Source organism: Pseudophryne corroboree, chromosome 2, assembly GCF_028390025.1.
Source record: "Pseudophryne corroboree isolate aPseCor3 chromosome 2, aPseCor3.hap2, whole genome shotgun sequence".
In the NCBI taxonomy this organism is placed as follows: domain Eukaryota; kingdom Metazoa; phylum Chordata; class Amphibia; order Anura; family Myobatrachidae; genus Pseudophryne; species Pseudophryne corroboree.
The window spans coordinates 380,030,673-380,057,787 of NC_086445.1; the positions used below are offsets into that span (position 1 = coordinate 380,030,673).

General features: G+C 45.6%; 1 protein-coding gene across 3 annotated transcripts in view; it reads right to left on the bottom strand.

Annotated features, from left to right (window-relative positions):
• The window catches only part of TMTC4 (transmembrane O-mannosyltransferase targeting cadherins 4), a 201,279-nt gene that overhangs the window by 144,365 nt on the left and 29,799 nt on the right, over positions 1 to 27,115 (bottom strand). For all 3 annotated transcript variants that reach the window (XM_063953238.1, XM_063953237.1, XM_063953236.1), the window contains exons 2-3: positions 21,100 to 21,313; positions 19,319 to 19,434 (exon numbers count right to left, since the gene is read on the bottom strand). In XM_063953238.1, the coding sequence (XP_063809308.1) occupies positions 19,319 to 19,434; positions 21,100 to 21,270 (287 nt within the window). In that variant the 5' untranslated portion in view covers positions 21,271 to 21,313. The remainder of the gene's footprint in view (positions 1 to 19,318; positions 19,435 to 21,099; positions 21,314 to 27,115) is intronic.

The window sequence follows — 27,115 nt, forward strand, 5'->3', positions numbered from 1 at the left end:
GTAAACCTTTTTAAAATAACAGTGCACAACCAAGGAAGACAAAACTATGGGCCAAATCCAGACCTGATCGTCGCAGCTGAATTGTTAGCAGATCGGCAAAACCATGTGCACTGCAGGGGGGGGGGGGGGGGGGGCACATGTAACATGTGCAGAGAGAGTTAGATTTGGGTGGGGTGTGTTAAAAAAAGGACCGAACCTTTGTACTCACTAAACTTCTCCCCCGTGATCCGTAAAATAGACACATTGCTCACCTCCTGGAACCTCCTACCCCTCTCCCTGTTGAGAAGGTCCGCTGCAATTAAATCGATAATATTCCCGAAACTATTCTACCTCATAAAGATGCTGCCTATTGCCTTATCCAATAGAGATATTTTATCTATAAAAGCCATTATCACCCACTTCCTCTGGAAAGGGAAACGCCCACGTATTGCTTATGCTAAACTGGTCCTTCCCAGAGCCCAAGGTGGCCTTGGCATCCCTGATTTTAAGGCATACGCCCTTGGGGTGTTTTTCAGATACGCTAGTGATTGGTTACTATCCATGTCCACGTATACGGACAACTCCCTAAATTTGGCGGTTTTCCACACCTTTTCCCCAGCAGCCCTCTTGCATCTTAAATCCTCAGAAATTCCCTGGGCCATTTACACCAATGTTCTCTTTCGAGACACATACTTCTGTTGGATTAGTCTACATAAAAAATTCAAGAACGATTTCCGGTACTCCCCCTATCTCACGATATGGGGTAATCCTAGTTTCTCTCCTTCCCTCTATAACCCTTGCTGTCAAATCTTGAAAGAAAAGGGTTTGCTTCTTGTGCACAAGGTCTTTGATCCAGGCGGACATTTCCCGACCTTTCAATATCTCCAACAAACGTTTTCATTGCCTAACAGTCACTTCTATTTTTACCTGCAGCTGAGACATTATATTCACTCATTACCTTCCCGTCACCTTACATCAACTACCCCCAATATAATTCTCACTATCCTTCAGGCGAATGTTTCAAAGGCCTACAGGGTGAAACATATTTACATTCCTTTGGTGGTTTATAGAATTAGATTGCCCTCTAATGCTACTCACATATTCACTACTCACTTGTATCCCACTTTTGCCAGACGATTCAGAGAGATTACTTTTGACTTACACTGCCTCATCTGAGTATTTGAAATCTGCGTACATTCAAGAGGTTCATTTTCGATTTTTATACAGGTCCTACATAGCGCCTGCACAGAGGAAATATATGATAGCCGGAGAATCAGGATGCTGTGTCAAATGTGGACTATCCAATGTCAGATTCTTTCACTATGTCTGGGAATGCTCCAAGATACGTAGATTTTGGAACAAAACTGTACTGTGTCTAAAATCTGTCATTGGTATCCAACTAACGCTTGACCCACTAGCCTGTCTACTCACTAATTTTGATCATTGGCCTCTCCATGGGCACTCTCCTCGTACTGTCCCCTTTATTGTTATTGCCTTAACCCTAGCGAAAAAGTTAATATTAATACACTGGACGAAAAAATCCGCTCCCTCCGTCTATGAACTACAGCTGAAACTGTTACAAAACCTTTATTTTGATATTCGCTCCCTCCTTCTAAATGAAGTTTTCAATATGCACTCATTTCACAGTAAATGGGATCTCTTTATTGGAGCTCTGGACGAAGACTCCCGAGCCTTAATTTCTCAGTACCTTGGTTCTCATGGGTGGTGTAGAGCAATCTCGCTAGGTCTCATTACAGTGTGAATTTTTGTTTATGTATGCCTTATTGTCTCTATCATGAGCCCCCTACTCAGGTGTTTCAAACAAGTTAGGTTGAATGCCCTACACATTTCCTATGCCACTATACAATAATGTACCCTATTTATATGTACCGAACCTTCACAGCTATAGTCTGTTACTTTGTATCTCTATGACTGATTCATGCCTGCAGATTTTCTTGCGATGTCTCCTCCCCTTACACCCCCTCTTGTGTCTGTCTTGTTGGTGATCAGTTTCAAGCTGTCTACTTTGTATCCCACCGATATGTTTATTATAAAAGGTTGATTGGGTTTGTTGTTATTTGTTATTTCTTCCAGAAAATCCAATAAACAGATGTTATAAAAATGAAATCCAACTTGCAGTGTAAAAATAAAGCAGCCAGTATTTACCATGCACAGAAGCAATATAACCCACCAAAATCTAACGCTCTCTGCAAATGTTATATCTGCCCCACCTGCAGTGCACATGGTTTTGCCCACCTGCTAACAAATTTGCTGCTACGATCAAGTCTGAATTAGGCCCTATGTGTAATATAATAGATAGAGAGATAGATAGATAAATATATATATATATATATATATATATATCACTCACTTTCCCATAGAGAAAAAATGCATTCATTAGTGATACATCCAACAACTGTGGCCCGACAGCTGTTTCAACACATACAGGTTGTCTTCAGGGGCTAATGACAGAGCCCAGAACTTGCATATAAAGCAGAAAATGGAGCCAACACTTAACAAACCAAACCCGTGCTGTGGGAGGCCTCTCCACATGAGTAGTGTGCTCATTGGATGCCTCCGTGGGATGGCGAGTGTCAGCTGTGTAACTAAGGTAAACAGACCTTGCTCCCCGCCCGGTTACGGCTGAGGCTGCATGTGTCCCAGGTGCTGACAGATGATGCACATATGCAGATGCTGTCAGCATTAGTGAATGTGGCCACCAATCAAAACGTAAATAAACAATACTTCCTCACGTGCAGGTGCCTAGTCAAAACACCCCTCGGGGCGGCCGCTCTAGTGGGGTTTAATATCCAATAAGCTAAAAATAGGATTTTAATTATCTACCGGTAAATACTTTTCTCGTAGTCCGTAGAGGATGCTGGGGTCCACATTAGTACCATGGGGTATAGACGGGTCCACTAGGAGCCATTGGCACTTTAGGAGTTTGAGAGTGTGGGCTGGCTCCTCCCTTTATGCCCCTCCTACCAGACTCAGTCTAGAAACTGTGCCAGAGGAGACGGACATCTTCGAGAGATAGTGGCGAGATTCACACCAGCTCACACACAAGGCAAACCAAGCTAACTAGCTTGAAACATCAGCAACGGCTGAACAAGATTACTTACCATGTAACAAAACAGTACTTAAACTAGAACTAAGCAGTCCTGAACTAAATAACTGCAGGATCACGAAGCGCTGGGCGAGCGCCCAGCATCCTCTACGGACTACGAGAAAAGGATTTACCGGTAGGTAATTAAAATCCTATTTTCTCTTACGTCCTAGACGATGCTGGGGTCCACATTAGTACCATGGGGATGTACCAAAGCTCCTAGAACGGGAGGGAGAGCGCGGAGGCTTCTGCAGAACTGATTGACCAAACTTAAGGTCCTCAGAGGCCAAAGTATCGAACTTGTAGAACTTTGCGAACGTGTTCGAACCCGACCAAGTATCTGCTCAGCAAAGTTGTAAGGCCGAGACACCCCAGGCAGCCGCTCAGGAAGACCCCACCTTACGAGTAGAGTGGTCCTTAACAGACGTAGGACACGGCAAGCCTGCCGTAGAATACGCATGCTGGATAGTGAACATGATCCAGCGAGAGATCGTCTGCTTAGAAGCAGGACACCCAATTTTCTTGGGATCATACAGGACAAACAGAGAGTTTGATTTTCTGTGATGAGCAGTCCTCCTCACATAGATTTTAAGATCCCTTACCACATCTAAGGACTTTGCTGAAATTGAGGAGTCAGTCGCAACTGGCACCACAATAGGTTGGTTGATATGAAATGCCGACACAACTTTCGGAAGAAACTGCTGACATGTCTGGAGCTCAGCTCTGTCTTCCTGGAAGATCAAGTATGGGCTTTTACATGACAAAGCCCCCAACTCCGACACACGTCTAGCAGAAGCTAAAGCCAACAAAGTGACAGCCTTCCACGTGAGAAACTTGACCTCAACCTTCTGTAGAGGCTGAAACCAGTCCGACTGGAGGAACAGCAACACCACGTTAAGATCCAAAAGGCACCGTTGGCGGTACAAAGGGAGGTTGGATGTGCAGAACTCCCTTCAAAAAAGTCTGAACCTCAGGGAGGGAAGCCAACTGTTTCTGGAAGAAAATGAATAGGGCCAAAATTTGGACCTTTATGGATCCTAACCTCAGGCCCATATCCACACCTGTTTGCAGGAAGAGGAGAAAACGTCCCAGTTGAAACTCCACCGCAGGAAAAGGAAACTTCTTGGACTCACACCAAGATACATATTTTTTCCAAATATGATGGTAATGTTTTGACGTTACTCCTTTCCTAGCTTTTATCAGGGTAAAAATAAACTTGTCCGGAATGTCCTTCCGAGCTAGTATCTGGCGATCAACCTCCATGCCGTCAAACCGTGGTTAGTCTTGATAGGCGAACGGCCCCTGCTGCAGCAGGTTCTCCCGAAGAGGAAGAGGCCTCAGCTCTTCTAGCAGTAGATCCAGAACATCCGCGTACCAAGCCCTCCTTGGCCAGTCTGGAGCAATGAGGATTGCCTGAACTCTTGTTCTCCTTATGAGTTTGAGAACTCTTGGAATGAGTGGAAGTGGAGGAAACACGTACACCAACTGGAACACCCACGGAGTCACTAGGACGTCCACTGCCACGGCTTGTGGGTCCCTAGACCTGGAACAATACCGCCGAAGCTTCTTGTTGAGACGAGAGGCCATCATGTTGATTTGGGATACGCCCCAAAGATCTGTTACCACCTTGAACACCTCGGGATGGAGACCCCACTCCCCTGGATGGAGATCATGTCTGCTGAGGAAGTCCGCTTCTCAGTTGTCTACTCGCGGAATGAAGATTGCTGACAGCGCCAACGCATGTTTTTCTGCCCAGAGGATGATTCTTGTTACCTCTGACATTGCAGCTCTGCTCTTCGTTCCGCCCTGTCGGTCTATGTACGCCACTGTCGTTACACTGTCCGACTACACTTGAATGGCCCAATTTCTCAGAAGATGGGCTGCTTGGAGAAGACCGTTGTAGACGGCTCTTAGTTCCAGAATGTTTATCGGCAGGCCGGCTTCCAGACTTGACCACCTTCCTTGGAAGGTTTCCCCTTTAGTGACTGCGCCCCAGCCCTGGAGACTTGCATCCGTGGTTAGAAGGATTCAGTCCTGAATCCTGAACCTGCGGCCCTCCAGAAGGTGAGGTAATTGCAGCCACCAGATGAGTGAAATCCTGGCCTTTGGCGACAGACGTATTCTCTGGTGCATGTGTAGATGGGATCCCGACCACTTGTCCAGGAGATCCAGTTGGAAGGACCGAGCGTGAAACCTCCTGTACTGCAGAGCAGACACCCGGGTTGGCTTCAGGACATCCCGGACCATTGTTTGTACCTCCAAAGCTTTTTCCGCTGGAAGAAACACTCTCTGCACTTCCGTGTCGAGGATCATTCCCAGAAAGGACAACCTCCTGGTTGGTTCCAAATGTGATTTTGGAAGATTCAGGATCCAACCATGTCCCCTGAGAAGCTGGGTCATGAGAGCTATGGACCGAAACAGCTTCTCTTTGGACGATGCTTTTATCAGCAGATCTCCAGATATGGAATTATGTTCACCCCCTGTCTGCGGAGGAGAACCATAATTTCCGCCATCACCTTGGTGAATACCCTCGGTGCTGTGGAGAGGCCGAATGGCAGGGCCTGGAACTGAAAATGACAGTCCAACAGCGCGAATCAAAGATAAGCTTGATGCAGCAGTCAAATCGGAATGTGGAGGTACGCATCCTTGATATCCAGGGATACCGGGAATTCCCCCTCCTAAAGACCCGATATCACTGCCCTTAGAGACTCCATTTTGAACTTGAACTCCCTCAGAAAGGGGTTTAGTGATTTTAAGTTCAGAATGGGCCTGACTGAACCATCCGGTTTCGGTACCATGAAAAGGTTCCAATAGTAACCTTTGTTTTGCATCTGGGGAGGAACTGGTACGATAACCTGTGCCTCCACCAGCTTCTGGATGGCTCCCTGTAGGGTAGCCCTGTCTGCCGGCAAAGCTGGCAAGCCTGATTTGAAGAACCGGTGAGGAGGGAGATCTTGAAATTCCAGCCGGTACCCCTGGGACACAATATTTAGTACCCAGGGATCCAGGCCGGATGACACCCAGACGTGACTGAAATGTCTGAGTCTCGCCCCCACCGGCCCTACCTCCAGGCCGCGCTGTCTACTGTCATGCTGAGGACTTTGGTTTACCAGAAGCAGGTTTCTGTTCCTGGAAACCTGCAGCAGCAGATTTCTTGGATTTTGGCCGACTTCCTCTAAAGAAGGTGTTGGACGGTTTGGCCTTTCTTGTTTTAGTAACACGAAAGGACTGTGATGTCGCTGAAGAAAAAGGTTTCTTCACAGCAGGTGCTGCTGAGGGAAGAAAAGGTGACTTACCCGCTGTAGCCGTGAAGAACCATGCATCCAACGCTTCCCCAAAGAGAGACTAACCTGTGTAGGGTAGGGTCTCCACACCTCTCCTGGATTCCGCGTCGGCAGACCACTGGCGCAACCACAGTCCTCGACGAGCTGAGACAGACATGGAAGAAATTCCTGCAGACATTGAACTCAGGTCCTTCATGGATTCCACCATAAATCCTGCAGAATCCTGAATGTTACGTAAAAACAATTCTACGTCACTTTTATCCATAGTATCCAAATCCTCAAGTAACGTGTCCAACCACTTTACTATAGCTTTGGAAATCCATGCACAGGCAATAGTAGGCCGTAGTATCGCCCCTGAAGCCTTGTATATGGATTTGAGCGTAGTATCAATTTTGCGATCAGCCGGCTCCTTTTAAGGCAGTAGATCCTGGAACAGGTAAAACCACCTTTTTTGAGAGTCTGGATACAGACGCGTCCACGCGTACCTTTTTGCATTAAAATACCTCAGCAATTCACATACTCTTAGCCTAACTGGCTAGTATGATGTTTTATATTTACAAAAAAGCCCACTCAGGGGCTATCTGGAGTGAAATATAAATTTGGTGTAAAAGGTGTAGTGTAAAGTGAAAACAAAAATGTGTTCAGTGAATAAAGAAACAAGAAAAAATAAAATTATTAGATGCGTCCTGTCTTTATTATGTGGTTATTATGTTATCGTACATATTTTGCAACTTGTCTTATCAATTTGCATGGGCTTAATCAGCTCCAGTCTAATATCACATTAACCATTGTAGATTAATTGTCTTAGCTACAAATGGTTACACTTTAGAAAAGGGAAGAGATACATGAAAATGTTTCTAGTCAGCCAAATGTATCTTTATTGGCTGCTCATGCTGTCAAAAGTTTCACTGATTCATGCACACTGGGATTTTATACCATAGCCATTATTTATTAATAAGATGGTATTTGGAATATATCTATACAGATATTCTAGTTTGTGATACACACATATGCATTCTTTCAAAATAATATATGTTTGCTTTTATTTGATCATTTGCCACAATTAAGTTATGTAGTGATCTGAATGCATCTGTATGTGTACGCGTGCACCTTCAATTTGTGGGAACTTAAATCTTTATGATATTTTTACAGATGATATTTATTCAAAACCTGTTCTAATGCAGACATTTACAACCATCATGCTATTCATGGGAACTTTGCCTAAAGGATAAAATAAACAAGGGGCAGACTAGATGGGCCAAGTGGTTCTTATCTGCCGTCAAATTCTATGTTTCTATGTTTCTATGTAACTTACATTCTAGTGGTGTACTTTCTAGAAATGTCTCATGAATTATCAGCCTTATAATAGGTAAAGATCAGTGTCTTATCAGCATCTCATACTACTTATTTCCTATGCAAAAATCCTTTAGTGTACTATATCATAGCGTGCTTGGGCATCTCATACTGTGCATTAATTAGTAAACCTCTGTAACCTTCTAGTTAATAGAATATGCACTGTGGCAATGCTTCTTTGGTAATGGTTAAGTCAATCTATGCACTGGATAATTATTGCTTATCCCCATATACTATTCCTGCAAACAGGGTGAGCGTCCCCCCTCCTGTAGCAGGTAATTAATTAATTATTCGGACAGGATTCGATCTGTACTGCCCGCCGGTGTATTTTCTGCTATAGCTCCATGTGCTATAAGCAGCACCGTAAATGCCTGTAAGTGCAATCGATTACAGAGGCTTCTTCCCTTATGTATCTGATAGTTGCTAGTACATTACATGCATAATATTTTGTTATATTATTATACTCTTTACAGGACGCATCGTGTGCCGATGCGCATTTCACTTATTATAAGCTTCCTCAGGGCTGTAGGGTTGTAGGTAATATCCAAGACTAGAAGTCCAAATGAGTTGAGCATAATGGCTGTATCATGATGAGTTATGTGTAGAGGCTACATGTTATACTGTAATAAAGGCTTAAGCAACGGCTAAGCAGTTGCAGATAACAAAGAATGAACAGTATTGAAACAAAGCACAAAAAGAGGCAGGATCCAAGTTAGAGCATAAATGACACGCGGCGCTGCCAGCCTGATGGATTATGCAGGATTACTCCTGATGAGAAGTAAAAAACCTACAAGACACACAGCGGTGTCGGTGCACCATCTCAGGCACTCAAATGATAAATAAAGGACACACAGCGGTGCCTCTGCATAAAGCATGATTCAAAGGTGAGAAGAATGCATTGGATGACACACAATGGTGCCAATGCACCATTAGTGGTGTTGAAACAATTAATACATGACATACGGCGGTGCCTATGAAAAAATAAGAATTTACTCACCGGTAATTCTATTTCTCGTAGTCCGTAGTGGATGCTGGGGACTCCGTAAGGACCATGGGGAATAGACGGGCTCCGCAGGAGACTGGGCACACTATAAGAAAGATTTGGTACTACCTGGTGTGCACTGGCTCCTCCCTCTATGCCCCTCCTCCAGACCTCAGTTAGGATACTGTGCCCGGAAGAGCTGACACAATAAGGAAAGATTTTGAATCCCGGGTAAGACTCACCAATCACACCGTATAACTCGTGATATTAAACCCAGTTAACAGTATGAAATATAACTGAGCCTCTCAACAGATGGCTCAACAATAACCCTTTAGTTAGGCAATAACTATATACAAGTATTGCAGACAATCCGCACTTGGGATGGGCGCCCAGCATCCACTACGGACTACGAGAAATAGAATTACCGGTGAGTAAATTCTTATTTTCTCTGACGTCCTAGTGGATGCTGGGGACTCCGTAAGGACCATGGGGATTATACCAAAGCTCCCAAACGGGCGGGAGAGTGCGGATGACTCTGCAGCACCGAATGAGAGAACTCAAGGTCCTCCTCAGCCAGGGTATCAAATTTGTAGAATTTAGCAAACATGTTTGCCCCTGACCAAGTTGCAGCTCGGCAAAGTTGTAAAGCCGAGACCCCTCGGGCAGCCGCCCAAGATGAGCCCACCTTCCTCGTGGAATGGGCTTTCACTGATTTAGGATGCGGCAATCCAGCCGCAGAATGCGCCAGCTGAATTGTGCTACAAATCCAGCGAGCAATAGTCTGCTTAGAAGCAGGAGCACCTATTTTGTTGGGTGCATACAGGATAAAAAGTGAGTCAGTTTTCCTGACTCCAGCCGTCCTGGAAACATAAATTTTCAAGGCCCTGACTACGTCCAGTAACTTAGCGCACTGTATTACTAGATGCTATTTCTATTGTTGAATAATGGAATGAATATGTTGGTTGTAACACAACACTGACGATATTTATTAAAATACAATCCCCAGCTGGGAATGAACAAAAACAAACAAATATTGAACATATACACACAAATGTGGTAGATGGGAAGGAACCCAGTGCTTTCATAAAGTGCTTTCCGTGCTTAAAGTCCTTCTTAATTATAGAAGAAATCTCTCACCATATTGCATAGCCGCGGTGGGCTAGCTTTTTGAAGAAATAGCTATGGTCCTAGGCTGAAATGCCCAGCACCACCGCAGCAAGCGTGTCAGCTTCCTAGTCACTGGTTCCCAGATCTCCACCACTTCTGTCCTTTATCCAAATAATTTGGATTGTATTTTAATAAATATCGTCAGTGTTGTGTTACAACCAACATATTCATTCCATTATTCAACAATAGAAATAGCATCTAGTAATACAGTGCGCCAGGGGTTCAACACCACTCTTTTTCTTGAATCTAATGTTGGAGATTTGTGTTTATCTCCTTTGTTCTTGAACCTGGGCAGCACTCTAATACTCACTGCGCTCATTTGAAAGTACCATTTCTTTTCTGTATACGTCCAGTAACTTGGAATCCTCCAAGTCCCTAGTAGCCGCAGGCACCACAATAGGTTGGTTCAAGTGAAAAGCTGATACCACCTTAGGGAGAAACTGGGGACGAGTCCTCAATTCTGCCCTATCCATATGGAAAATCAGATAAGGGCTTTTACATGACAAAGCCGCCAATTCTTACACACGCCTGGCCGAAGCCAAGGCCAATAACATGACCACTTTCCACGTGAGATATTTCAGATCCACGGTTTTCAGTGGCTCAAACCAATGTGATTTTAGGAAACTCAACACCACATTGAGATCCCAAGGTGCCACAGGAGGCACAAAAGGGGGCTGAATATGAAGCACTCCCTTTACAAAAGTCTGAACTTCAGGCAGTGAAGCCAGTTCTTTCTGGAAGAAAATCGACAGAGCCGAAATCTGGACCTTAATGGAACCCAATTTTAGGCCCATAGTCACTCCTGACTGTAGGAAGTGCAGAAAACGACCCAGCTGAAATTCCTCTATAGGGGCCTTCCTGGCCTCACACCACGCAACATATTTTCGCCAAATGCGGTGATAATGGTTTGCGGTTACTTCTTTCCTGGCTTTTATCAGCGTAGGAATGACTTCCTCCGGAATGCCCTTTTCCTTTAGGATCCGGAATTCAACCGCCATGCCGTCAAACGCAGCCGCGGTAAGTCTTGGAACAGACAGGGCCCCTGCTGTAGCAGATCCTGTCTGAGCGGTAGAGGCCATGGGTCCTCTGTTAACATTTCTTGAAGTTCCGGGTACCAAGCTCTTCTTGGCCAATCCGGAACCACGAGTATCGTTCTTACTCCTCGCCTTCTTATTATTCTCAGTACCTTTGGTATGAGAGGCAGAGGAGGGAACACATAAACCGACTGGAACACCCACGGTGTCACTAGAGCGTCCACAGCTATCGCCTGAGGGTCCCTTGACCTGGCGCAATATCTCTTTAGCTTTTTGTTGAGGCGGGACGCCATCATGTCCACCTGTGGCCTTTCCCAACGGTTTACCAACAGTAGGAAGACTTCTGGATGAAGTCCCCACTCTCCCGGGTGTAGGTCGTGTCTGCTGAGGAAGTCTGCTTCCCAGTTGTCCACTCCCGGAATGAACACTGCTGACAGTGCTATTACGTGATTTTCCGCCCATCAGAGAATCCTTGTGGCTTCTGCCATCGCCACCCTGCTTCTTGTGCCGCCCTGTCGGTTTACATGGGCGACTGCCGTGATGTTGTCTGATTGGATCAGAACCGGCTGGTTTTGAAGCAGGGGCCTTGCCTGACTTAGGGCATTGTAAATGGCCCTCAGTTCCAGAATGTTTATGTGTAGGGACGACTCCTGACTTGACCAAAGTCCCTGGAAATTTCTTCCCTGTGTGACTGCGCCCCAGCCCCGAAGGCTGGCATCCGTGGTCACCAGGACCCAGTCCTGTATGCCGAATCTGCGGCCCTCTTGAAGATGAGCACTCTGCAGCCACCACAGTAGAGACACCCTGGTCCTTGGAGACAGGGTTATCAGTTGATGCATCTGAAGAAGCGATCCCGACCACTTGTCCAAGAGGTCCCACTGGAAGGTCCTTGCATGGAACCTGCCGAATGGAATTGCTTCGTACGAAGCCACCATTTTTCCCAGGACTCGTGTGCAGTGATGCACCGATACCCGTTTTGGTTTTAGGAGGTCTCTGACTAGAGATGACAGCTCCTTGGCTTTCTCCTGCGGGAGAAACACTTTTTTCTGTTCTGTGTCCAGAATCATCCCCAGGAACAGTAAGCATGTGGAAGGAACCAGTTGTGACTTTGGAATGTTTAGAATCCAGCCATGCTGTTGTAGCACTTCCCGAGATAGTGCTACTCCGACCAGTAACTGCTCCCTGGACCTCGCCTTTATTAGGAGATCGTCCAAGTACGGGATAATTAAAACTCCCTTTTTTCGAAGGAGTATCATCATTTCTGCCATTACCTTGGTAAACACCCTCGGTGCCGTGGACAGTCCAAACGGTAGTGTCTGGAATTGGTAATGGCAATCCTGTACCACAAATCTGAGGTACTCCTGGTGAGGAAGGTAAATTGGGACATGCAGGTAAGCATCCTTGATGTCTAGGGATACCATGTAATCCCCCTCGTCCAGGCTTGCAATAACCGCCCTGAGCGATTCCATCTTGAACTTGAATCTTTTTATGTATGTGTTCAAGGATTTCAAATTTAAAATGGGTCTCACCGAACCGTCCGGTTTCGGTACCACAAACAGTGTGGAATAGTAACCCCGTCCTTGTTGAAGTAGGGGTACTTTGACTGTCACCTGCTGGGAATACAGCTTGTGAATTGCCTCTAGTACAGCCTCCCTGCCCGAGGGAGTTGTCGGTAAGGCCGATTTGAGGAAACGGCGGGGGGGAGGCGCCTCGAATTCCAGCTTGTACCCCTGAGATACTATTTGAAGGATCCAGGGATCCACCCGTGAGCGAACCCACTGATCGCTGAAATTTTTGAGGCAGCCCCCCACCGTACCTGGCATCGCCTGTGGAGCCCCACCGTCATGCGGCGGATTTGGAAGAAGCGGGGGAGGACTTTTGTTCCTGGGAACCTGCTGCGTGGTGCAGCTTTTTTCCCCTTCCTCTGCCTCTAGACAGAAAGGACCCGCCTTTTCCCCGCCTGTTTTTCTGGGGTCGAAAGGACTGTACCTGATAATACGGCGCTTTCTTAGGCTGTGAGGGGACATGGGGCAAAAATGCTGACTTCCCAGCTGTTGCTGTGGAAACAAGGTCTGAGAGACCATCCCCGAATAACTCCTCACCCTTATAAGGCAAAACTTCCATGTGCCTTTTAGAATCTGCATCCCCTGTCCACTGCCGAGTCCATAAGCCTCTCCTAGCAGAAATGGACAATGCACTTATTCTAGATGCCGGGTTCACTACGGCTGGCCGGCGGTCGGGCTCCCAGGGACCAGCATCCCGGCGCCGGGAGCCCGACCGCCGGCTTACCGACAGCGTGGCGAGCGCAAATGAGCCCCTACGCGCGCCACACTATTTTATTCTCCCTCTATGGGGGTCGTGGACCCCCACGAGGGAAAATAAGTGTCGGTATGCCGGCTGTCGGGCTCCCGGCGCCGGTATACTGAGCGCCGGGAGCCCGACCGCCGGCATACAGAAGACCACCCCTAGATGCCAGCCGGCAGATCTCCCTCTGTGCATCTCTCATGTACAAGACTGAGTCTTTTATATGCTCTACGGTTAGCAATATAGTGTCCCTGTCCAGGGTGTCAATATTTTCTGACAGGGAATCTGACCAAGCAGCAGCAGCACTGCACATCCACGCTGAAGCAATAGCTGGTCTCAATATAACACCAGTGTGTGTATATATAGACTTTAGAATAGCCTCCTGCTTTCTATCAGCAGGTTCCTTTAGGGCGGCCGTATACGGAGACGGTAGTGCCACCTTTTTAGACAAACGTGTGAGCGCTTTATCCACCCTAGGGGGAGTTTCCCAACGTGACCTATCCTCTGGCGAGAAAGGGAACGCCATTAGTAATTTTTTTGAAATCACCAATTTTTTATCAGGGAAAGCCCACGCTTCTTCACACACTTCATTTAATTCTTCAGATGGGGGAAAAACTATTGGTAGCTTTTTCTCCCCAAACATAATACCCTTTTTTGAGGTACCTGGGTTTATATCAGAAATGTGTAAAACCTCTTTCATTGCCTCAATCATGCAACGAATGGCCCTAGTGGACATTAAATTTGACTCATCGTCGTCGACACTGGTATCAGTATCCGTGTCGACATCTGTGTCTGCCATCTGAGGTAGTGGGCGTTTTAGAGCCCCTGATGGCCTTTGAATTGCCTGGGCAGGCACGAACTGAGAAGCCGGCTGTCCCGCATTTGGCATGTCGTCAAATTTTTTATGTAAGGAGTCGACACTTGCACGTAATTCCTTCCATAAGTCCATCCACTCAGGTGTCTGCCCCGCAGGGGGTGACATCACATTTATAGGCATCTGCTCCGCCTCCACATAAGTCTCCTCATCAAACATGTCGACACAGCCGTACCGACACACACACAGGGAATGCTCTTAAAGGAGACAGGACCCCACAAAAGCCCTTTGGGGAGACAGAGAGAGAGTATGCCAGCACACACCAGAGCGCTATATAATGCAGGGACTAACTGAATTATGTCCCCTATAGCTGCTATAATATTTACTGCGCCTCAAATTTGTGCCCCCCCTCTCTTTTTTACCCTTTTCTGTAGTGTAGACTGCAGGGGAGAGTCAGGGAGCTTCCTTCCAGCGGAACTGTGAGGGAGAAATGGCGCCAGTGTGCTGAGGGAGATGGCTCCGCCCCTTTTTCGGCAGACTTTTCTCCCGCTTTTTTTCTGTATTCTGGCAGGGGTAATTACCACATATATAGCCTCTGGGGCTATATATTGTGGTTATTTTGCCAGCCAAGGTGATTTTATTGCTGCTCAGGGCGCCCCCCCCCCCAGCGCCCTGCACCCTCAGTGACCGGAGTGTGAAGTGTGTATGAGGAGCAATGGCGCACAGCTGCAGTGCTGTGCGCTACCTTGGTGAAGACTGAAGTCTTCTGCCGCCGATTTTCCGGACCATCTTCTTGCTTCTGGCTCTGTAAGGGGGACGGCGGCGCGGCTCCGGGAACGAACACCAAGGACGGGTCCTGCGGTCGATCCCTCTGGAGCTAATGGTGTCCAGTAGCCTAAGAAGCCCAAGCTAGCTGCAAGCAGGTAGGTTCGCTTCTTCTCCCCTTAGTCCCTCGTTGCAGTGAGCCTGTTGCCAGCAGGTCTCACTGTAAAATAAAAAACCTAACATATACTTTCTTTCTAGGAGCTCAGGAGAGCCCCTAGTGTGCATCCAGCTCGGCCGGGCACAGAAATCTAACTGAGGTCTGGAGGAGGGGCATAGAGGGAGGAGCCAGTGCACACCAGGTAGTACCAAATCTTTCTTATAGTGTGCCCAGTCTCCTGCGGAGCCCGTCTATTCCCCATGGTCCTTACGGAGTCCCCAGCATCCACTAGGACGTCAGAGAAATAAACAAGTCCAAAATACTGTCATCCTAGTATGCTATAGTTCAAAGGAAACATCCAAAACGTAATTCTTCGTTGAGCCCATTGAGCTAATGTTTTTAATCGATAGATCCATTGGTGTTCTCTCTGTAGAATCAATTTGTCACGATCACCTCCACACTGTAGAGGCGGAATTTGGTCTATAATACAGCATTTAAGCTGATTGATGGTGTGATGTGCCTCCCTGAAGTGTTTTGGTACAGGTAGATTGGTAAATTCACTGGCGATACTTGCGGTGCTTTTCTTAATTGTTGAACGATGCTGGCTTAGTCTTTCCTTCAGCATCCTGCTGGTCTTCCCCTCATAAAGGAGCTCGCATGGACATTTCGAGATCGTCCATATTGGCATACATGCACAGCCGACGGGGCACCAGCGATGAACGAGCACGGGGCCGTGCATCGTTCATCGCTGGAGCCTCCACACTCGAAGATATGAACGGTATCTCGTTCATTAATGAACAAGATCGTTCATATCTTTGAGTGACATCGCCCAGTGTGTAGGGTCTATAAGATTGGACAAATACAGGGGGAAGATCTCCTCTGTAGCAAGGATGTCTCTTGCAATAAAGGACCTGACAGACTGAATTTCATTAGTATGTATACCACCGCCTCAAGCTTAATTCGCAATAAATTCTATGAACATTGGCATCTAATTTCTAGCGATCCTGTTCTGGCAAAAGAAATACCTAACACACCCAGGTTTGCGTATAAACGAGGACCAATTTATTTGCATGCGCACATTCAGGTGCACGTTCATTTCTACTTTGGTTCGTTTGTGTAGCAATGACTATTGGGGGTAATTCCAAGTTGATCGCAGCAGGAAATTTTTTAGTAGTTGGGCAAAACCATGTGCACTGCAGGTGTGGCAGATATAACATTTGCAGAGAGAGTTAGATTTGGGTGGGTTATTTTATTTCTGTGCAGGGTAAATACTGGCTGCTTTATTTTCACACTGCAAATTAAATTGCAGATTGAACACACCACACCCAAATCTAACTCTCTCTGCACATGTTATATCTGCCTCCCCTGCAGTGCACATGGTTTTGCCCAATTGCTAACAGAATTCCTGCTGCGATCAACTTGGAATTACCCCCATTGTGCAACATCATGCGTTATCTGCATTTTAGCTTATTGGATATTTAACCCCACGAGAGCGGCCGCCCCGAGGGGTGTTTTGACTAGGCACCTGCACGTGATGAAGTATTGTTTATTTACGTTTTGATCGGTGGCCACATTCACTAATGCTGACAGCATCTGTATATGTGCATTATCTGTCAGCACCTGGGACACATGCATCCTCAGCCGTAACCGGGCGGGGAGCAAGGTCTGTTTACCTTAGTTACACAGCTGACACTCCCCATCCCACGGAGGCATCCAATGAGCACACTACTCATGTGGAGAGCCCTCCCACAGCACGGGTTTGGTTTGTTAAGTGTTGGCTCCATTTTCTGCTATATATGCAAGTTCTGGGCTCTGTGTCATTAGCCCCTGAAGAAAACCTGTATGCATTGAAACAGCTGTTGGGCCACAGTTGTTGGATGTATCACTAATGGATTTGTATTGAAGAATAAATCCTCTTCTGCTTTCAACTGAATCTTGAATGCTGTTTTTTGCATTTTTTCTCTATGGGAAAGTGAGTGATATTATAATGGCTTTTTGACCTGGCACCACACTAATGCTTAAACGTTTTTTTTGGACTGAGTGCAGTCATTTTCTATATATATATATATATATATATATATATATATACACATACAGTGGGGTTTGAAAGTTTGGGCACCCCAGGCAAAAATTCATTTTAATGTGCAAAAAGAAGCCAAGGAAAGATAAAAAAAATCCCCAAAAGGCATCGAATTACAGATTAGACATTCTTATAACATGTCAAAAAAAGTTTGATTTTATTTTCATCATTTACACTTTCAAAAGTACAGAAATCAAAAAATGGCGTCTGCAAAAGTTTGGGCACCCTGCAGAATGAATACCTTGTACTGCCCCCTTTGGACAGCTGAGACCTGGCAGTGTTATGGATTGTTCTCAATCATCGTCTGGAAAGACCAGGTGATGTCAATCTCAAAGGTTTTAAAAGCCCAGACTCATCTGACCTTGCTCCAACAATCAGCACCATGGGTTCCTCTAAGCAGTTGTGTAGAACACTGAAACTGAGAATAGTTGACGCTAACAAAGCAGGAGAAGGCTATAAGAAGATAGCAAAGCGTTATCAGATGCCCATATCCTCTGTTCGGAATGTAATTAAGAAATGGCAGTCATCAGGAACAGTGGAAGTTAAAGCAAGATCTGGAAGACCAAGAAAAATATCAGACAGAACAGCTCGCAGGATTGTGAGAAAAGCAAGTCAAAATCCACGTTTGACTGCACGATCCCTCTAGGAAGATCTGGCAGACACTGGAGTTGTGGTACACTATTCCACTATAAAGAGATACCTGTACAAATATGGTCTTCATGGAAGAGTCATCAGAAGAAAACCTCTTCTATGTCCTCACCACAAAAATCAGCATTTGAAGTTTGCAAATGAACATATAGACAAGCCTGATGCATTTTGGAATAAAGTTCTGTGGACCGATGAGGTTAAAATATAACTTTTTGGCCAGAATGAGCAAAGGTACGTTTGGAGAAGGAAGGGCACAGAATTTAATGAAAAGAACCTCTGTCCAACTGTTAAGCATGGGGGTGGATCAATCGTGCTTTGGGGTTGTATTGCAGCCAGTGGCACAGGGAACATTTCACGAGTAGAAGGAAAATGGACTCAATAAGATTCCAGCACATTTTGGACGCTAACTTGATGCCATCTGTGAAAAAGCTGAAGTTAAAGAGAGGCTGGCTTCTACAAATGGATAATGATCCTAAACACACCTCAAAATCCACGGTGGATTACATCAAGAGGCGTAAACTGAAGGCTTTGCCATGGCCTTCCCAATCTCCTGACCTCAACATAATTGAAAATCTATGGATAGACCTTAAAAGAGCAGTGCGTCACAGACAGCCCAGGAATCTCAAAGAACTGGAGGACTTTTGTAAGGAAGAATGGACGAAGATACCTCAAACAAGAATTGAAAGACTCTTGGCTGGCTACAAAAAGCGTTTACAAGCTGTGATACTTGCCAAAGGGGGCAGTACAAGGTATTAACTCTGCAGGGTGCCCAAACTTTTGCAGACGCCATTTTTTGCTTTCTGTTCTTTTGAAAGTGTAAATGATGAAAATAAATCAAACTTTTATTTGACAAGTTATAAGAATGTCTAATCTGTAATTTGATGCCTTTTGGAGATTTTTCCATCTTTCCTTGGCTTCTTTTTGCACATTAAAATTAATTTTTGCCTGGGGTGCCCAAACTTTCAAACCCCACTCTGTGTGTGTGTGTGTGTGTGTGTGTGTGTGTGTGTGTGTGTGTGTATATATATATATATACATACATACATACATACACACACACACACACACACACTGTATGTATATATATATTGACCATTTGCTCCCAAACACTGGAAAATGAACAAGACCTGTCGTTTATACAAATTGGTTAAATCACGGACACATTTTGTCCATTTTCTACTGTTTGGGAGCAAATGGTTGATTGTCAGTTGCTCTCATTCAATACCAGGTTTTCAATCCAAGCACAGATTATCTGCTAGATAATTGTATAGTGTATGCCCAGCTTTAGTGATTGGTGAAGTTCTGAGTCTGGCATATTAGGGGCATTACAGGACCTGACCCCATTCATGAGGCTGATATACAGTACTAAGGTGTGCAGAGCTCCCTTGTGCCACATGACTACGATTGCTACATCAGCTGTTTTAAACCAGAAACATCTGAATGATAGAGAGTACTGTACATGGCTACACTGTAATTAGCCAAGATACATAGATACATAAAACAGGCATACATCTTGCGCTTTAGTAAGCTGGAACACATACATTCATTATAGCCATAGTTTCAAATTATTACAAATCAAACCCAATAGGGAAGACAAACAGTTCATTCACCCTCAAAGCCAAATAAAAACAACTTATTATCTCACCTGAATGTTAAGACTGTGAGAGGCCTGTAGGATTTATGGCTAGCATTGCTACTGAGTTTAGTACCCCAGAAATCATGCATCCAAAGATCACCAACTGAAGTCTCTTCTCGGAGGTCCTACAATTGAAACAGAAAAGTGCTTAGGTAAAGTTATATATTATACAAGCGTTTACCTGTGGCTTCGCTCACGTAGATGTCTGTTATTGCACAGCGCTACTAATTTTACAAAGACAGTGGTGGCATCTAACGTTGTGATGTATATTTTACATTGTAGACATTAATCACAAAATGTCTTTGTAAACAATCTTTACAGTTTTTCCTTCATGGATTAGCACAAAAAGATGGTAGGGGCTACCAACTCATGTGCAAGCCACTTAAAGCTGCCCATGGGAGAAGCAGCTGGTACTGAGATCTACTCCTGCGACAGTACCCTGCAACAGTATACTGATAAAAAAACAAATAGAAAACTGCATTATTGCTTATGTAAACCACAAAATCCAATTAAAGGGGCAATCAATCTCACAGTCCAGCCTAAGTTCACGTTGGTCAAACAAATATTATCTTGTAGATCCCATATCCATTGCTACTTAACCTGCAGTAACATTGGGGGTAATTCTGAGTTGATCGCAGCAGGATCTTTGTTAGCAGTTGGGCAAAACCATGTGCACTGCAGGGGAGGTAGATATAACATGTGCAGAGAGAGTTAGATTTGGGTGGGGTGCGTTCAATCTGCAATCTAAATTGCAGTGTAAAAATAAAGCAGCCAGTATTTACCCTGCACAGAGACAAAATAACCCACCCAAATCTCTCTCTCTCTGCACATGTTATATCTGTCTCCCCTGCAGTGCACATGGTTTTGCCCAACTGCTAAAAAGTTTCCTGCTGCGATCAACTTGGAATTACCCCCAATGAAAGGTAACTAGTAACATGACCAGTTACTATATGTAGTATTTGTTTTGGTGCGCCATCTACTGGTTTCACATGTACAATACACTGTAACATGAGTCAAGATTAGCTGCCTGATTAGTGATTAATATACGTATATAGTTAGATTTTCCTGTGAAATAGATTGAGATATATATATCTATGTATTTATATCTGCACACATATATATCTGCTTGCGTTCGGGGTGTGCAATAATATATATATATATATATATTTAAATAACACACACACATACATACCAATAGCACACGCAAGGGGGGGGGGGGGACGGGGGGACACACCTGATGACCCTAAATTTTTATTTTAGAGACAGAGACAGCTGTGTCTCGGTCTCAGAAATAGCCGCGATCGCGGACCTGCAGCATCAGAGGGCTCCGTAGCTCTGCATACATAAAGGGGGTTATTCAAAGATGGACGCAGATCTTGCTTCCGCAGCAAAATCTGCATTCCATATACTCACATGCTAGGGGCCGCCCAGCACAGGGCAAGGCCACCCAGCATGTGTGGCGCCGCCCCACGATGCGTTCACAATTTAATTGCAAACGCATTGAATATAGGTCTACCCCTGCCTGCGTATCCTGGCTGTGTAGGCAGGGGTCCTACCGCAATGTTTCCATACATACGAAATACAGGAGATGTCATAGGCCGGCCCTGAAAACGGCCATGAAACACCCGAGTTTCACGATCGATATACACCCCCTCCCCCCGACATTTCATTTCCTCACGTAGAGGTGAGGAGCAGCGTTAGCCTTGTATTATATAGGCAGACATCTTAACCACACACAGATTCAAGGAAAAAACTATCTTTCACACAATATAACATAAACTAGCACACACCTTATTATTGATGATCGCTTCAGAGTCATCAAATACAAAGTTGCCATTATAGCTATTCACAAAGCACACAAATGAGAGCAAGCCAATTAGGAACTTAGCCCAGAATGTTGAAATGGAAAACAATGGAATATCCTGATCCAGAGCTGCGGGTGTTGGTGCCATGGTATGCATTCATGCCCAATTATACACTTCAGCATTCTGTATGGTCATAAACCTAGGGGGAAAAAAACATAAATGTATTTAAGTACAAAGAAATAAAAAAAAAAAAAAAAAAGAATTAAAAAATTGGAGTTTAACAAACAAAAAATAAAAAATGTTATTCCATTTTTAAGAAATATTTTTAAATAGCTGATGTGCTGACATTTTGCCCCTTTTCATCTCCTTAGTAGTTGAATTTCGAAAAATCCCTGATTAGTGGATGGCTGCAAATAACTGTCATAGTTTACACACCACCCAGCAGGTGCACACGGTGGGGTAGATGTATTAACCTGGAGAAGGCATAAGGAAGTGGTAAACCAGTGATAAATGCAAGGTGATAAACACACCAGCCAATCAGCTCCTATCTGTTTATATATATATATATATATATATATATATATATATATATATATATATATATGGGAGCTGATTGGCTGGTGTGTTTATCACCTTGCATTTATCACTGGTTTATCAATTCCTTACGTCTTTTCCAGGTTAATACAGCTGCCCCGGAGAGTTCACTAACTGTCACATTTTCCAGAGCACAATGGTGATGCATTGAAATTGGAAGGCAGATGTTTTGCCAGACAACGGCATCATAGAAATAATGCACTCATAAAAGTATGCCTTCTGCTATTAATATACAGATGTTATCACACATTCAGATATCAGTTAGATAAGCACCAACAAAGAGTATGCCTATGATATGTCCAATGCAAGCTTCCATTTCTAGTATGTACTTAATAGCAACTTCCTACCAGGTGTAAATTCATATTTCTGTAGGTCTGCACAAACACAATGTCGTCGCAGTACTCAGCCTACATCAGCACACTGTTTCAACCCACTGTCCCGCCTCTCCAGACGCAAGCTATCATAAGTGGCACATACTGTACATGCACTCAGCCATGTGCCTGTTCACTGTCTGAGCAAACGCAAAATACAGTACAATAGTTTGCATAATGTATTAGCCCCTGAATTCATAAAAGACATTACAGTAACTAAGCCACTGCACAAAAATAAACACCACAAAACATTGTTCTAAAAGCAAATATTTGAAGCGAGATATAAATACTGACACGAGTACTGCAATGTCCGCCTTTGGAGGATGGAAGCAGACATATCATCTCTCAAAGTCAGTTGGGCAGCAGGGATGGTGTAATGGTTAGCATGACTCCCTCACAGTACTGAGGTTATGGGTTTGATTGCTACCGTGTGCCAAACTGTGGAGTTTATATATTCTCCCCGTACTTGTGTTGGCTTCCTTCCAAAAATATACTGTGTGTGTGTGTGTGTGTGTGTGTGTGTGTGTGTGTGTGTGTGTGTGTGTGTGTGTGTGTGTGTGTGTGTGTACACATGTGGTATGGAATATAGACTGTAAGCTCCACTGGGCCAGGGACTGATGTTAATGTACAAATATTCTCTAAAGCGCTGTGTGCGCTATATAGATAACTGGAAATAAACGTTTTAATCTACAGTAATGGGGTAATGTTCAACAATATGTAGCATTTGTATCAATGTATTAAATAAGAATTTACTCACCGGTAATTCTATTTCTCATAGTCCGTAGTGGATGCTGGGGACTCCGTAAGGACCATGGGGATTAGCGGCTCCGCAGGAGACTGGGCACAACTATTAAGAAAGCTTTTAGACTACTGGTGTGCACTGGCTCCTCCCACTAAGACCCTCCTCCAGACCTCAGTTAGGGTACTGTGCCCGGAAGAGCTGACACAATTAGGAAGGATTTTGAATCCCGGGTAAGACTCATACCAGCCACACCGTATAACTCGTGATACAATACCCAGTCAACAGCATGATAACAACTGAGCCTCTCAACAGATAGCTCAAAATAACCCTTTAGTTAAGCAATAACTATATACAAGTATTGCAGACAATCCGCACTTGGGATGGGCGCCCAGCATCCACTACGGACTATGAGAAATAGAATTACCGGTGAGTAAATTCTTATTTTCTGTAACGTCCTAAGTGGATGCTGGGGACTCCGTAAGGACCATGGGGATTATACCAAAGCTCCCAAACGGGCGGGAGAGTGCGGATGACTCTGCAGCACCGAATGAGAGAACTCAAGGTCCTCCTCAGCCAGGGTATCAAATGTGTAGAATTTTGCAAACGTGTTTGCCCCTGACCAAGTAGCAGCTCGGCAAAGTTGAAGAGCCGAGACCCCTCGGGCAGCCGCCCAAGAAGAGCCCACTTTCCTCGTGGAATGGGCTTTCACTGATTTAGGATGCGGCAGTCCAGCCGCAGAATGTGCAAGCTGAATCGTACTACAGATCCAGCGAGCAATAGTCTGCTTAGAAGCAGGTGCACCCAACTTGTTGGGCGCATACAGGATAAAGAGCGAGTCAGTCTTCCTGACTCCAGCTGTCCTGGAAACATAAATTTTTAGGGCCCTGACTACATCCAACAACTTGGAAGCCTCCAAGTCATTTGTAGCCGCAGGCACCATGATAGGTTGGTTCAGATGAAAAGCTGATACCACTTTGGGGAGAAACTGGGGACGAGTCCTCAATTCTGCCCTATCCATATGGAAAATCAGATAAGGGCTTTTACATGACAAAGCCGCCAATTCTGAAACACGCCTGGCCGAAGCCAAGGCCAACAACATGACCACTTTCCACGTGAGATATTTCAAATCCACGGTTTTCAGTGGCTCAAACCAATGTGACTTTAGGAAATCCAACACCACGTTGAGATCCCAAGGTGCCACTGGAGGCACAAAAGGGGGCTGAATATGCAGCACTCCCTTAACAAAAGTCTGAACTTCAGGTAGTGAAGCCAATTCTCTCTGGAAGAAAATCGATAGAGCCGAAATCTGGACCTTAATGGAACCCAATTTAAGGCCCATAGTCACCCCTGACTGTAGGAAGTGCAGGAACCGGCCCAGCTGAAATTCTTCCGTTGGGGCCTTCCTGGCCTCACACCACGCAACATATTTTCGCCATATGCGGTGATAATGGTTTGCGGTTACTTCTTTCCTAGCTTTTATCAGCGTAGGAATGACTTCCTCCGGAATGCCCTTTTCCTTCAGGATCCGGTGTTCAACCGCCATGCCGTCAAACGCAGCCGCGGTAAGTCTTGGAACAGACAGGACCCCTGCTGCAGCAGGTCCTGTCTGAGCGGTAGAGGCCATGGGTCCTCTGACATCATTTCTTGAAGTTCCAGATACCACGCTCTTCTTGGCCAATCCGGAACAATGAGTATAGTTCTTACTCCTCTTTTCCTTATTATCCTCAGTACCTTTGGTATGAGAGGAAGAGGAGGGAACACATAAACCGATCGGTACACCCACGGTGTTACCAGAGCGTCCACAGCTATCGCCTGCGGGTCTCTCGACCTGGCGCAATATTTTTCTAGCTTTTTGTTTAGGCGGGACGCCATCATGTCCACCTATGGTTTTTCCCACTGGTTTACAATCATTTGAAAGACTTCTGGATGAAGTCCCCACTCTCCTGGGTGGAGGTCGTGCCTGCTGAGGAAGTCTGCTTCCCAGTTGTCCACTCCCGGAATGAACACTGCTGACAGTGCTAACACGTGATTTTCCGCCCATCGGAGAATCCTTGTGGCTTCTGCCATCGCCGTCCTGCTTCTCGTGCCGCCCTGTAAATTTACATGGGCGACCGCCGTGATGTTGTCTGACTGGATCAGTACCGGCTGGTTTTGAAGCAGGGGTTTTGCCTGACTTAGGGCATTGTAAATGGCCCTTAGTTCCAGAATATTTATGTGCAGGGAAGTCTCCTGACTTGACCATAGTCCTTGGAAGTTTCTTCCCTGTGTGACTGCTCCCCAGCCTCGAAGGCTGGCATCCGTGGTCACCAGGACCCAGTCCTGTATGCCGAATCTGCGTCCCTCTTGAAGATGAGCACTCTGCAGCCACCACAGCAGAGACACCCTTGTCCTCGGAGACAGGGTTATCAGACGATGCATCTGAAGATGCGATCCGGACCACTTGTCCAACAGGTCCCACTGAAAGGTTCTTGCATGAAACCTGCCGAATGGAATCGCTTCGTAGGAAGCTACCATTTTTCCCAGGATCCGCGTGCAATGATGCACCGACACCTGTTTTGGTTTTAAGAGGCCTCTGACTAGAGATGACAGCGCCTTGGCCTTTTCCTCCGGGAGAAACACTTTTCTCTGCTCTTTATCCAGAACCATCCCTAGGAACAGCAGGCGTGTCGTAGGGACCAGCTGTGACTTTGGGATGTTTAGAATCCAGCCGTGCTGTTGTAGCACTTCCCGAGATAGTGCTACCCCTACCAACAACTGCTCTCTGGACCTCGCCTTTATCAGGAGATCGTCCAAGTACGGGATAATTAAAACTCCCTTCCTTCGAAGGAGTATCATCATTTCCGCCATTACCTTGGTAAAGACCCTCGGAGCCGTGGAGAGACCGAACGGCAACGTCTGGAATTGGTAATGACAATCTTGTACCACAAACCTGAGGTACTCCTGGTGAGGATGGTAAATGGGGACATGTAGGTAAGCATCCTTGATGTCCAGCGATACCATGTAATCTCCCTCGTCCAGGCTTGCAATAACCGCCCTGAGCGATTCCATCTTGAACTTGAATTTTTTTATACGTGTTCAAGGATTTCAAATTTAAAATGGGTCTCACCGAACCGTCCGGTTTCGGTACCACAAACATTGTGGAATAGTAACCCCTTCCTTGTTGAAGTAGGGGCACCTTTACTATCACTTGTTGTGAATACAGCTTTTGAATTGCCTGTAACACTGCCTCCCTGCCTGAGGGAGTGGTTGGCAAGGCAGATTTGAGGAAACGGCGGGGGGGAGACGTCTCGAATTCCAGTTTGTACCCCTGAGATACTACTTGAAGGATCCAGGGATCCACCCGTGAGCGAGCCCACTGATTGTTGAAATTTTTGAGATGGGCCCCCACCGTACCTGGCTCCGCCTGTGGAGCCCCAGCGTCATGCTGTGGACTTAGAGGAAGCGGGGGAGGACTTTTGCTCCTGGGAACTGGCTGTATGCTGCAGCTTTTTCCCTCTACCTCTGCCTCTGGGCAGAAAGGACGCGCCTTTAACCCGCTTGCCCCTATTGGGCCGAAAGGACTGTACCTGATAATACGGTGCTTTCTTTGGTTGTGAGGGAACATAGGGTAAAAATGTAGACTTCCCAGCTGTTGCTGTGGAAACGAGGTCCGAGAGACCATCCCCGAACAATTCCTCACCCTTATAAGGCAGAACTTCCATGTGTCGTTTGGAATCTGCATCACCTGTCCACTGCCAAGTCCATAACCCTCTCCTGGCAGAAATGGACATTGCACTAATTTTGGATGCCAGCCGGAAAATATCCCTCTGTGCATCCCTCATGTATAAAAGTGCGTCTTTTATATGCTCTACGTTTAGCAAAATAGTGTCCCTGTCTAGGGTATCTATATTTTCTGACAGGGAATCTGACCACGCAGCAGCAGCGCTGCACATCCAGGCTGAAGCTATAGCCGGTCTCAGTATCACACCTGTGTGTGTATATATAGATTTCAGGATAGCCTCCTGCTTTCTATCAGCAGATTCCTTCAGGGCGGCCGTATCCGGAGACGGTAGTGCCACCTTCTTTGACAAGCGTGTGAGCGCTTTATCCACCCTAGGGGATGTTTCCCAGCGTGACCTATCCTCTGGCGGGAAAGGGTACGCCATTAGTAACCTCTTAGAAATTACCATCTTTTTATCAGGGGAAGCCCACGCTTCTTCACACACTTCATTTAACTCTTCAGATGGAGGAAAAGCTACTGGTAGTTTTTTTCTCTCCAAACATTATACCCTTTTTTGTGTTACCGGGGGTAACA